Here is an 11,673-nt window from a genome sequence, read left to right on the forward strand (position 1 = left end):
AGGGACGGGCAGCGCCCCGCTCCGGGGCTGCTGGTGGTGGCCACACGGCTGCAACGCGCAGCCCTGTTGTGCCCTGAGGCGCCGCGTGGCATGGCGTGGTGCCGTGTGGCACGGCGTGGTGCCGCGTGGCGTGGCACCGCGTGGCATGGCGTGGTGTGGCGTGGTGCGGCGTGGTGCCGCGTGGCGTGTCGCTGCGCCACGGCCCCCCCCCGTCCCCGCTCTCGGCAGTTCTTCATGGTGGTGACGGTGCTCTTCGTGGCCGAGGTGGCCGCCGCCGTCTTCGTCTACGACTACACCCCCTTCGTGAGCGCCTTCGGGGGCCCTGGGGGGCGCGGCGGGTTCAGGGTCCTCGGGGGTGGCGGTGGGTTTGGGGGTGACGGTGGTTTCGGGGTCCTGGGGGCTGACAGAGCTGTGAGCTGGGGTCACACGGGGCAGGAACGGGGTCCCAGTAGTGTCGGGGTGGCGAGGTCCAGCCTCGTGGGGTGGGGGGCGTTGGGGGTCTCACAGGAGTCCCAGGGGCCTTGGGCATCCTGTGGGGGGTCCCGAGGGGTTTGGGTCCCAGGCGAGGGTTGAATCCTGGGAGGGTGGTCCCAGCTGGTTGGGGGTCCTGGCGGGAGGGGGTCCCAGCAGGTTGGGGGTCTTGGGGTGGGATCCCAGGGGGTTGGGGGTCTTGTCTTGGGGGAGGTCCCAGCAGGATTCGGGTCCTGGGGAGGGGCAGGTTCTGGCCCCACGGTGGGTGATGGGGTTCCTGGGGTCCCACAGGGGTCTCGGGGGGTTGATCCCTGGGCGGGGGGTCCCAGCAGGTGAGGGGTCCCGGGGGGCGGCAGTGACACGGGGCCGGGGGGCGCAGGCCCGCAGCCTGGTGCTGGACAAGGCGCTGGGGGCGCTGAGGGGCCGCTACGGCGCCGCGCGGGACGGCGGCCTCGTCACCGAGGGCTGGGACGCCTTCATGACCAAGGTGGGCGCGGGGGGCGCGGGGGTGTCGGGGCGGCGGGGACGTTTGGGCAGGGGGAAGAGGGGGCTTTGGGGACGCCAGGTGTGGGGACTGCGGCGCTGGGGACGCTCGGCCACGGGTCATTAGGGCCGAGGGGCGTTGGGGACACTTGGGCAGAGGGAATAGAGGGTCTGGGGATGTGGGGCGGCTTGGGGCCACGGGGCACTTGGGATGCGGGGCACTGGGGAGATGGGGCCGTGGGGCACTTGGGATGCGGGGCACTGGGGAGATGGGGCTGTGGGGCACTGGGGAGATGGGGCCGTGGGGCACTTGGGATGCGGGGCACTGGGGAGATGGGGCTGTGGGGCACTGGGGAGATGGGGCCATGGGGCACTTGGGATGCGGGGCACTGGGGAGATGGGGCTGTGGGGCACTGGGGAGATGGGGCCGTGGGGCACTTGGGAAGCGGGGCACTGGGGACCGTGGGGCATTGGGGCCACAGGGCACTTGGGACGTGAGGCTTTGGGGAGATGGAGACACGGCACATTGGGGCCGTGGGGCGCTGGGGAGACGGAGGCACGGCGCAGTGGGGCGGTGGAGGCATGGCGCCATGGGGCGCACGGGCAGCACCGGGGCTGATGGGCGCCGGGGCGTCCCAGCTGCGCTGCTGCGGGGTGCACGGCTACGGGGACTTCGCGGGCTCCGCCTTCCAGGCCCGCTCAGGGCGCCGCTACCCCCGGAGCTGCTGCTTGCAGCCCAGCAACCCCACCTGCGACGGGCACAACACCCACCCCAGCGTTGTACACCCCCAGGTAGGCACCCCAACACCCGCCCACCCCCACAACACCCGCCCCAGCATCGTGCAGCCCCCCCAGCACCCACTGACTTCCCACAACACCCTCCCCACAACACCCCAGCGTCATGCGTGCCCAGGTAGGCACCTACAACACCTGCTGACCCCCACAACACCCTCTGAACCCCTGGCAGCCCCACAGCACCCACTGACCCCCGCAACACCCATCCCAGCATCGTGCATCCCCCCCTGCCCCACAACACCTGCCCCAATGTCATGCACCCCCGGGTAGGGGCACACTGACCCCCTGGCGACCCTCTACTGCATCCAGCGCTGAGCCCAGCACCACCGCGGCCGGGATCGCCCCACGTCCTGGGGGGCCCCAAGGTGCCGGGGGCCCGAACCCATCCTGAGCCCCTGGTGCCCTGAATTTCCAGAGCCCCCCGAGCCCCTGAATCCCCGGTGCCCAGAGCCCCCCGAGCTCCTGAACTCCCGGTGCCTGGACCCTGCCCCCCGAGCCCCTGAATTCCCGGTGCCCAGAGCCCCCCGAGCCCCTGAATTCCTGGTGCCTGGACACCCCCCCCGCCGAGCCCCCAAATTCCCAGTGCCCGGCACCCTGGAGCGCTGCAACCCGGGGCGGCTTTGCTGGGCCCCCCAGGGCTGCTATAAGAAGCTGATGGCGCTGATCAAGGAGCGGAGCCTGGGGCTGGGCGCTGCCGCCACCGTCGCCGCCCTCCTGCAGGTGGGGGGGGAGGCATCGGCCGGGGGTGGGGGCAGCCCTGGGGCAGTTCTGGGGGGCTGCCGGGTCGGCCCCTGGGTCACCCGGGGGGGTTTGTGGGGCAGGCACTGAGACGACTTCCCCCACATCCCCCCGCAGCTCTTTGCCATGGGGGTGTCGCTGACGCTCTACATGGACCTGCGCAGCCCCCCGCCGCCGCCGCACCCCGCGCCCGAGGCCCGGCGCAAGGCCAAGGCGGCGCCGGAGTCCAAGGCCGCGGCGGGGGCCGCCGCCATCTGAGCCCCCCCCCCCCGATGTCCTGTCCCTGTCCCCGTCCACCCCCCGCCGCTGCAGGAAATAAACAGCCCCTCCAGCATGGGGGCTTCGGGCCCAGCACCCGCCTTCCCAATGCGATTGGCCGGGAGCGCTGCCAGTCACGGCCCCCCCGCATTGCTCCGTGTCTGATTTGCCGCCGTTTCCCTCCCAAACTGTTTCACGAAGCTCATTGGCTGCCCTAGACACAACCCTCCTCCTTGTTGGTCTGCAGAGCTGTCAGTCATGTGCGAGCCCGTCTTCCTGCCTGTGCCTGGGGGCAGTGGTTCTAGGTGATTGGTGCACATCCCGCCAGTCACCCCAGGCATCCGCCCATGGTGAGCAGGCCAGCTTGTGATTGGCTCAACTGGCTTTCACTCCGTGCTGGCCCCGCCCATTGCTTCCCACCAATCAGGCTGCATGTTCACTGCCCTGATTGATTTGCGTTCGCGTCGTTCTTTGTAAGCTCCGCCCCATCCCACTTCCGCCAATGGCAGGCTGGTGTGTAGCTGTCTGCTGCCTCATTGGCTGTAAGGGCTGTCAATGACGAACCATCTCCTTCAGTAGGCAGGAGGGGAGGGGCAAGTCGGGAGTTTGACCTGCGTCATTGGGCCTGTCGGACGCCAATCAAGCAAGAGCCTGCCCCCTTCCCGGCGCTCTCTCTGTTTCCTTATCCAATAGACGTCTAGCGACGGCGACCAAACTGCCTGGGATTGGCGGTCCGCCGTGTCAATTCCAAGAGGCCCGCCCCGTCCGGGTCACCAATGAGAATCTCCGTCGACCTTTTCTGTACTCTCATTGGCCGAGCTCTCTGCCACTCATGTGCGGCGCCCCGGCCTCTTGTCCTCTGATAGGCTCGCGAAGCGTGCCGGCTCCTTCCTCTCTCGGATTGGAGGGCGCTGGCTGCCATTCACCGCCACCTCCGGCAGCCGATTGGCCGACGGCGGCGCGGCGCGGCGCGGGGGGGGCGGCTAGCCCACCGGAATCACCGCCCTCCGCTCCCAGCGTGCTTTGCGGGCGTGTGTGGAGAGCGCGGCCTGGTTCCCGCGTCGCGCCCTCGCCGCCGCCGCCGCCGCCGCCGCCATGTCGGACTACAGCCCCGCCGGGCCGCCGCCCGCCGCCGGGCCGCCCGGGGGGGCCGCTAACGCCGCCAACGCCGCCGCCGGGCCGCCGCCGCCGGCCGGCGCGGGCGCGGGGGGGGGCCGCGGGCGGCGGGCCCGGCCCGGGCGGCGCGGGGGGCGGCCCGCCCGGCGGCATCCGCAAGGACGCCTTCGCCGACGCCGTGCAGCGCGCCCGGCAGGTGAGGGCCGGGCGGCGGCGGCGGCGGCGGCGGGGCGCGGGCCGCGGCGGCGGGGGGGGGGGGGGGGACGACACGCAGCGTGGGGGGGGGCTGCCGTCACCCCCCCCCCCGCCCGCCCGGTGCGGCCCCCCCGGCCGCAGGTCACGTGGGGAACCCGGTGCTGCCCGCGCTCCTCCGGTTACCGGTACCTCGGGGTCTCCCGCCATACTCTGACCTTGCTGGGGGAGGGGGCCGAGACGGGGGTCCTGGGGGGCTGCGGGCCCCGGGAGCCGCCGTCCCGCGGCGCGGCTGCAGCCGGAGCCCGGACCGGGGGCCCGGAGCCGCCGTGCTGCTCCCCGCCGCTGGGGCCGCCGGCGGCACCCAGGAGCCCGCGCGCATCCCCGGCAGCTGCATCCCGGCCGGCGGGAGGAGCCGGGAGCCGCCGCCGCGGGAACCAGCTGGAAAAGTTGCACTGGCAGCGGCGGGAGGGCAGAAAAAAAGAAGTGGTTGAATTAAGCTGGAAATACAGAATTTAGCGTTGCTCTGGGAGCGTCCGGTGCGTCGTCGCACAGCCGGTGGCGGCCGCGCGCCGGTGTTGCCTCCTGCCGCCCCCTCAGCGGGCCCGGCGGGGCCCGTGGCCCGTTTCCTGTCCGTGTGGCGCCATCCGAGGGGCTCCGCGGCCTTTGCGTTCCCGTCGGCGCCAAGAGTGCGGTGGCTGCGAGCGGGGAAGGGGCCGCATCCCCCCCAGCCCGGCATCTGGGCTGGCACTACCGGCACGGGGGTACGTCGCCGCCACCTCTCTAGCTTGGCCCACCACCACCCCCCAGCGCTTTCTCTCCCCAGATAGCGGCAAAAATCGGGGGTGATGCAGCCACCACTGTGAACAACAACACTCCGGACTTCGGGTTCGGGGGGCAGAAGCGGCAGCTGGAAGATGGAGGTGCAGTGGGGGGAGGCCAGGGTGGGGGCTGCCGTGGGGGGCCCGGGCTTTCCCCCCGTGCCCACCAGGGACAGGCTCTGCGCTCTCCGGGCCGTGTTCCTCTAGGAGGGCTGTGTCCCCCCTTCTTGGGGGTGGCAGTGTCCCCCTGGGCTGATTGCGTTTGCCCCCCGTGGGGCCAGGCTGTGTCTTTCTGGGGCAGTTGTGCCCCATGTAGCGGCTCTGTCCCTCCTTGGGGGGTGGCCGTGTCCCCCTGCAGCTGGGCCGTGTCCCCCCCAGGGGCCAGGCTGTGTCCCCTATGGGGCAGCCCTTGGGGGTAGCTGTGTTCCCCTGCAGCTGGTCCCTGCCCCCCTACCTGGCGGCAACCGTATTCCCAGGGCCTTGTCTCCCCGGGGGGAGCCAGGAAGTGCCCCCCTTGGGGCAGCCACGTCCCCTTGGATGTTTGTTCCCCCACTCCAAGCTGGGGACAAGGCTCTGTGCCCCCCAGGGCAGCTGTATCCCTGTGGCCATGTCCTTCCCGGGGCAACCACGTCCCCTCGGGGGGGGGGGGGAGGTCCACATTCCCCCCACCCTGGGGGCCAGGCCGCTTCCTCCCACCCCAGGGTGGCAGTGCCTGACACACGCTTCCCTCCCGCAGACCAGCCAGAGAGCAAGAAGCTGGCGGCGGCGCCGGGCGACGGTGAGAGGGGCCGGGCGGGGGCCGGGGCGGCGGCGCCGCGTGGGGACCTGGGTACACGCCCGGGGCTGCCACCCGCCCCCGGCAGCGCCGGCCTCCCCGGGGCCCCCGCGCCCCGCGCTCACGGCCCTTCCCTTCCAGCGCTGCCCACCCAGCTGGGGCCCATCCACCCCCCACCCAGGTGAGCCCCAACCCACCGCCGCCGCCACTGCGTCTTCTCCGTCCCTGCTGCTGCATTCCCACCGTGTCCCGGCCACCACGGCGTCCCCGCCACCTCCGTGTCCCCACCCCATCTTCTCTGTTCCTATCACAGCCCCTCTGTCATCTCTGTCTTCCACACAGCAGCGTGTTTTTTGTCCCCCCGGTGTCCCTAGCACCGTGGTGTCTGTTCCACCTCTGCCCCTGCTGCGTTCCAGCACGTTTCCCATCCCTCTCGCTGTGGAGTCTTTTCCGCGTCTCCTCGGTATCTAGTACGGCAGCGTCCTGTCCGTCACCGCTGCACCTTGCCATGGTGGCGTGTCCCCTTCGACGTCTTCGCCACACCGCACTCGCGCTGCCTCCGTTTTCGCGCTGGCGTTATCTCTGCCTTTCCCGTCCCCATCGCGTCCTCTCCGTCTGCACCACGGCCGCGTCCCCGCTGCGGCGGCATCTCCTTCGTCCTCTCTGCCGCCGGCGCGGCGGCCTTGCGTCCTGCGCCCGTGCCGCGTCCTCTCCATCCGTGCCGCTGGCGCGTCCTTGCTGCGGTGGCATCTGCTCTGTCTTTCTCCATCCCCGCCGCCGCGCTGTCCCCCCTCGCCCCCATTCCCGCGGCGTCCCCGCGATCCCACTATCCCAGCGCGCGGGGCCTGACGCGGTGCCACGGCCCCCGGCAGGTCCACGGTGACGGAGGAGTACCGGGTGCCTGACGGCATGGTGGGACTGAGTGAGTAGCGGTGTGGGGGGGAGGGGGGCGGAGGTGGGGGGCGGCTGCGGCGCCGCCGCCTCACCCCGGCCCCGTCTGCCGCAGTCATCGGTCGTGGCGGGGAGCAGATCAACAAGATCCAGCAGGACTCGGGCTGCAAAGTGCAGATCTCGCCAGGTAGGGCCAGAGCCAGGGCGGGGGGACGGCGGGGGGCGGCTGGCCGCCGCGACCCCCCCCCCGCCTCCCAGCCCCGCTCCGGCACTGACGCCGCTGCCTCCCCGCAGACAGCGGCGGCCTCCCGGAGCGCAGCGTCTCCCTTACCGGCTCCCCCGAGGCCGTGCAGTGAGTACCGCTCCCCGCCCCCCGCGCGCGCCCCCCCACGGGCCCCTCACCCCGCGCGCCCCTCACCCCGTCCTCCTCTCCGCCCCGCGCAGGAAAGCCAAGATGATGCTGGACGACATCGTGTCGCGGGGCCGCGGGGGGCCGCCGGGGCAGTTCCACGACAACGCCAACGGGCAGAACGGCACAGTGCAGGAGATCATGATTCCCGCCGGCAAGGCCGGCCTCGTCATCGGCAAGGGCGGCGAGACCATCAAGCAGCTCCAGGTGAGCCCCTGTGTCTGTGGCGTGTCCTTAGCGTGTCCGTGGCACGTCCACTGTGTGCTTGGCACGTCCGTGGTGGTCTTAACCGTGTTCGCGGCGCATCTGCAGCGTGTCCGCAGCGTCCTTAGAACGTCCTTAGCGTTTGTGGTGCCCTTAGCGTGTCCATGGCGCATGTGCAATGCCCTTAGCGTGTTCGCGGCACATCCACAGCGTGTCTGTGGTGTTCTTAGCGTGTCCGTGGCACATCCGGGATGTCCTTACTGTGTCCATGGTGCATCTGTGATGTGCTTAGTGCGTGCACAGCACAGCCGTGCCCCATCTGTGGTGTCCTTAGCGTGTCCATGGCACGTCCAGGATGTCCTTACTGCGTCCGTGGTGCACCTGTGATGTGGTTAGTGTGTCCAGGGCACAGGCACACCACATCCATGGCGTCCTTAGCGTGTCTGTAACGCGTCGGGGATGTCCTTACTACATCCATGATGCACCTGTGATGTGGTTAGCGTGTCCACAGCACATCCGCAGCATGTCTGTGGTGTCCTTAGCGCGTCCATAACATGTTTGGGGTGTCCTTAGCGCGTCCACAGCACATCTGTGATGTTCTTAGCGTGTCTTTAGCGTGTCCGCGGCGCATCCGCAGCGCCTCCTCGCTCCTTTTGGTCTCGCTGCAGGAACGAGCTGGCGTGAAAATGATCCTGATTCAAGACGGTTCTCAAAACACCAACGTGGATAAACCGCTGCGGATTATCGGTGACCCCTACAAAGTGCAGGTAGGGCTCTGCCACCGCCGTGGCCCCCCTCGATGTCACCGAGACCCCCTCGATGTCACCAAGACCCTCCCCGCCCCCCTTCTGCCGCCGCCGCGGCCCCACGGCTGCCCCCTCCCTCGCAGCAAGCCTGTGAGATGGTGATGGACATCCTGCGCGAGCGCGACCAGGGCGGCTTCGGCGAGCGCAACGAGTACGGCTCCCGCATCGGCGGCGGCATCGATGTGAGTGCTGGGGTTTGGGGGCGGGCGGGGGGGGGAGGGCAGGCAGGGCGGGGGGCTCCCGCCGATGCCTCACATCCGTCCGTCTGTCCGTCCCTCCCGCAGGTGCCGGTGCCCCCGGCATTCGGTGGGCGTCGTCATCGGCCGCAGCGGCGAGATGATTAAGAAAATCCAGAACGACGCCGGGGTGCGGATACAGTTCAAGCAAGGTCAGTGTGGTTGGGGGGGGGGGGGGAAGCACATGGGGTTTTTTGGGGGGTGAGGGGGACACGCCCCGCTGACCGACACCCCCCCCCAAAACCTTCACCTCGCCGCGGTGCCTTGCAGACGACGGGACGGGCCCCGAGAAGATCGCCCACATCATGGGCCCCCCCGACCGCTGCGAGCACGCCGCCCGCATCATCAACGACCTGCTGCAGAGCCTGCGGGTACGTGGCGGCGGGGGGGTGGGGGGGGGGCCACCGCCGTGGGGATGGGGCCCCCCCACTTCCCCCCTTCCGGGCCTTGACGTCTGTCCTCCCTCACCGTTTCCGCTTTGCAGAGTGGCCCCCCCGGACCACCGGGGCCGGGGATGCCCCCGGGGGGCGGGGGCGCGGCCGGGGCCAGGGCAGCTGGGGCCCCCCCGGGGGCGAGATGACCTTCTCCATCCCCACGCACAAGTGCGGGCTGGTCATCGGCAGAGGTAAGCGTTCCCCCCCCCCCCCCCCAAAAAAAAAACCCCGCGCCGGGCGCTGCCGCGCGTCCCCACCACCACGCTGCCCCTCTGCGTCCCCCCTCCTCCTCCTCCTCCCCCCAACTTTGCAGGCGGGGAGAACGTCAAAGCCATCAACCAGCAGACGGGGGCCTTCGTGGAGATCTCCCGGCAGCTGCCCCCCAACGGCGACCCCAACTTCAAGCTCTTCATCATCCGCGGCTCCCCCCAGCAGATCGACCACGCCAAGCAGCTCATCGAGGAGAAGATCGAGGTGGGACGGCTGCCGGGGCGGGAGGGGGGGGGACGCGGACACGCGCGCGCCGGCGCCGCTCACCACCCCCCCTCTGCCCTCCGCAGGGTCCGCTGTGCCCCGTGGGGCCGGGGCCGGGCCCGGGGGGGCCGCCGGGGCCCGCCGGCCCCATGGGCCCCTTCAACCCGGGCCCCTTCAACCAGGGCCCGCCGGGAGCCCCCCCGCAGTGAGTACCGGGCAGGGGGGAGTTGGAGGGGAGGAGGGGTTTTGCGGGGGGGGGGTGTACTCCCCCCACTGCCCCTCACCGTCCCCCCTTGCTCTCCCGCAGCCCCGGGGGCCCCCCCCCACACCAGTACCCCCCCCAAGGCTGGGGCAATACCTACCCGCAGTGGCAGCCACCGGCCCCCCACGACCCCAGTGAGTACTGCGACGCCCCCCCCCCCCCTTCCCTGCGGTTCCGGGACCCCCCCAAAACCCCCGTTCACCCCCCATTTTCTTTATTTGTGTGTTGTCCCCCCCCCGGCAGGTAAAGCGGCGGCGGCGGCCGACCCCAACGCCGCCTGGGCCGCCTACTACTCGCACTACTACCAGCAGCCGCCGGGGCCGGTGCCGGGGCAGCCGCCCGCCCCCACCGCCCCCCCGGTGCAGGGGGAGCCCCCCCAGCCTCCCCCCACCGGCCAGTCCGACTACACCAAGGCCTGGGAGGAGTACTACAAGAAAATAGGTACCGCTGCGCCCCCCCGGGGTGGGGGTCTGGGGCTCCCTGGGGGCCTTTAAAATCTTGAGGGGCCTTAAAGGCACTTAAGAGACCCCCAAACTTTAGGGGGGGGGGCACAATCTTACTGAGGGTTGTGGAACACTTTGGGGTCCGTCAGACTGTACTGGAGACCCCCCAAAGGCTCACTGGGGCCCCCAGCAGCTGCTCCAAGGGGGTCTCTGGCCCTCCCTGCCCCCCCCCCCCGCAGCAGGCTGACCCCATCTTCCCCCCCCTGCCCCCCCAGGCCAGCAGCCCCAGCAGCCCGGGGCCCCCCCGCAGCAGGACTACACAAAAGCCTGGGAGGAATATTACAAAAAACAAGGTGAGTGGGGGTCTGGGGGGGCATCTGAGGGGGGGGGGGCCACTGTGGCCCCCACCGTGCTCACAGCCCCCTGCCCCCCTCACAGCGGCCCAGGTGGCCACCGGCGCCGGCCCCGGGGCCCCCCCGGCCCCCAGCCCGACTACAGCGCGGCCTGGGCCGAGTACTACCGGCAGCAGGCGGCCTACTACGGACAGACCCCGGGGGCCGCCGGCCCCGCGCCCCCCCCCACGCAGCAGGGACAGCAGGTGAGACCCCCCCCCGGCCCCAGGGCCCCCCGGGATTCATGGGACCGCCCCCCAGCCCTTGGGCCCCCCCACAGGCACCTGGAACCCCCCCACAGGCACCTGGAACCCCCTGGGACTCACGGGACCCCCCCCGGACCCCCTCACAGGCACCTGGAACCCCCCGGGACTCACGGGATCCGGCCCCCTGACCCCCCCGCGGGCACCCAGAACCCCCCGGGACTCACGGGACCCCCGGGCCCCCCCGCGGGCACCTGGAACTCCCCGGGACTCAAGGGACGTGTCGTTCCCCCTCCCTCCCCCCCCCCCCCAGGGCACCCCTTGGCCTTTGGGACACCCCCCCCCCCCCCGGAGCCTCCAGGTCACTCCACCCCTCTCCAGCCCCTGGGACTCCCCCTGGGACACTGCCCTGGCACTGGGACACCCCCCCCCGCCCTGGCTGATGGGATGCCCCCTGCAGACCCCCCCCACAGGGACCCAAATCCCCCAGCGGCCCCCCCGTTCCCTTCCTTGCACCTGAGCCCCCCCCCCCGGACCCCCCACCAGACCCCATGAGCTGCCCAGAGCCCTCTCACCCCCCCCCTCAATGCTATGGACTCCCCCACCCCGGACTCCCCTTTGAACCCCGCCCCAGACCCCCTAAAGCCGCAGCAGTGGGGCCGCCCCCCCCGCTGTGGGGCAGCGGTGGCCCCCCCCTCACCCCCTTTCTTTCCCCCCACAGGCTCAGTGAACCGAATGTGATTTCCCCCCCCCCCACCCCCACCCCCCGTCCGTGACCCCCTTTTGTTTTTCGGCGCGGCCGCGGCCGGCCCGGGGCGGCGACCGGCCCCCCCCGCCCCCCCTCCCCGCGGCCCCCCCCCCGCCGCCGCCGCCGCCGCGGTCCCCCCCGGGCCCCCCCCCGCCCCGCCGCCGTAGCAGGTAGCGACTAACCCGGGCGGGGCGGCGGCGGCGGCGGTGGGGGGGGCGGGCGGGGGGGGCGGCGCGGCTCCCCCCCCCCCCCCGGGGCGGCCGCCACCTGAACGCTCAGTTTTTACTTTTTACCGCTTGTTTTTAACTTCACAAATAAACGATAACAAAACCTCCGCCGCCCCGCGCCGGCGCCTGCGCCTCCCTCCGCGCCGCTGCGCCGCCCGGGGCCGAACCGGGGCCGAACCGGGCGGGGGGGGCGGAAACCGCGCCGGCTTCGGGGGCAAAAGCGGCTCTTCGGGCGACCGCGCGGCGGTTGCCGTGGCAACGCTTCGGGGGGGCGGGCGGTGGGCGGGGACTTCCG

At 71.6% G+C, this 11,673-nt stretch overlaps 1 protein-coding gene across 1 annotated transcript; it reads left to right on the plus strand.

Moving 5' to 3' along the window:
* The first annotated feature begins 3,778 nt into the window (after nt 1-3,778).
* Nucleotides 3,779-11,218, plus strand: KHSRP (KH-type splicing regulatory protein). Its single transcript, XM_062598426.1, is given in 24 exon segments — nt 3,779-3,947; nt 3,949-4,057; nt 4,880-4,976; nt 5,611-5,652; nt 5,791-5,830; nt 6,522-6,571; nt 6,656-6,727; nt 6,835-6,892; nt 6,985-7,156; nt 7,822-7,920; nt 8,043-8,141; nt 8,244-8,252; nt 8,254-8,347; nt 8,466-8,566; nt 8,680-8,722; nt 8,725-8,820; nt 8,943-9,103; nt 9,190-9,308; nt 9,411-9,499; nt 9,609-9,806; nt 10,084-10,161; nt 10,247-10,276; nt 10,279-10,406; nt 11,125-11,218. Coding segments are annotated over 24 exon segments (2,100 nt in total). The 5' UTR covers nt 3,779-3,840; the 3' UTR covers nt 11,134-11,218.
* Nucleotides 11,219-11,673: the final 455 nt, after the last annotated feature.

The sequence above is a fragment of the Rhea pennata genome, chromosome 33, assembly GCF_028389875.1.
Source record: "Rhea pennata isolate bPtePen1 chromosome 33, bPtePen1.pri, whole genome shotgun sequence".
Lineage (NCBI taxonomy): Eukaryota > Metazoa > Chordata > Aves > Rheiformes > Rheidae > Rhea > Rhea pennata.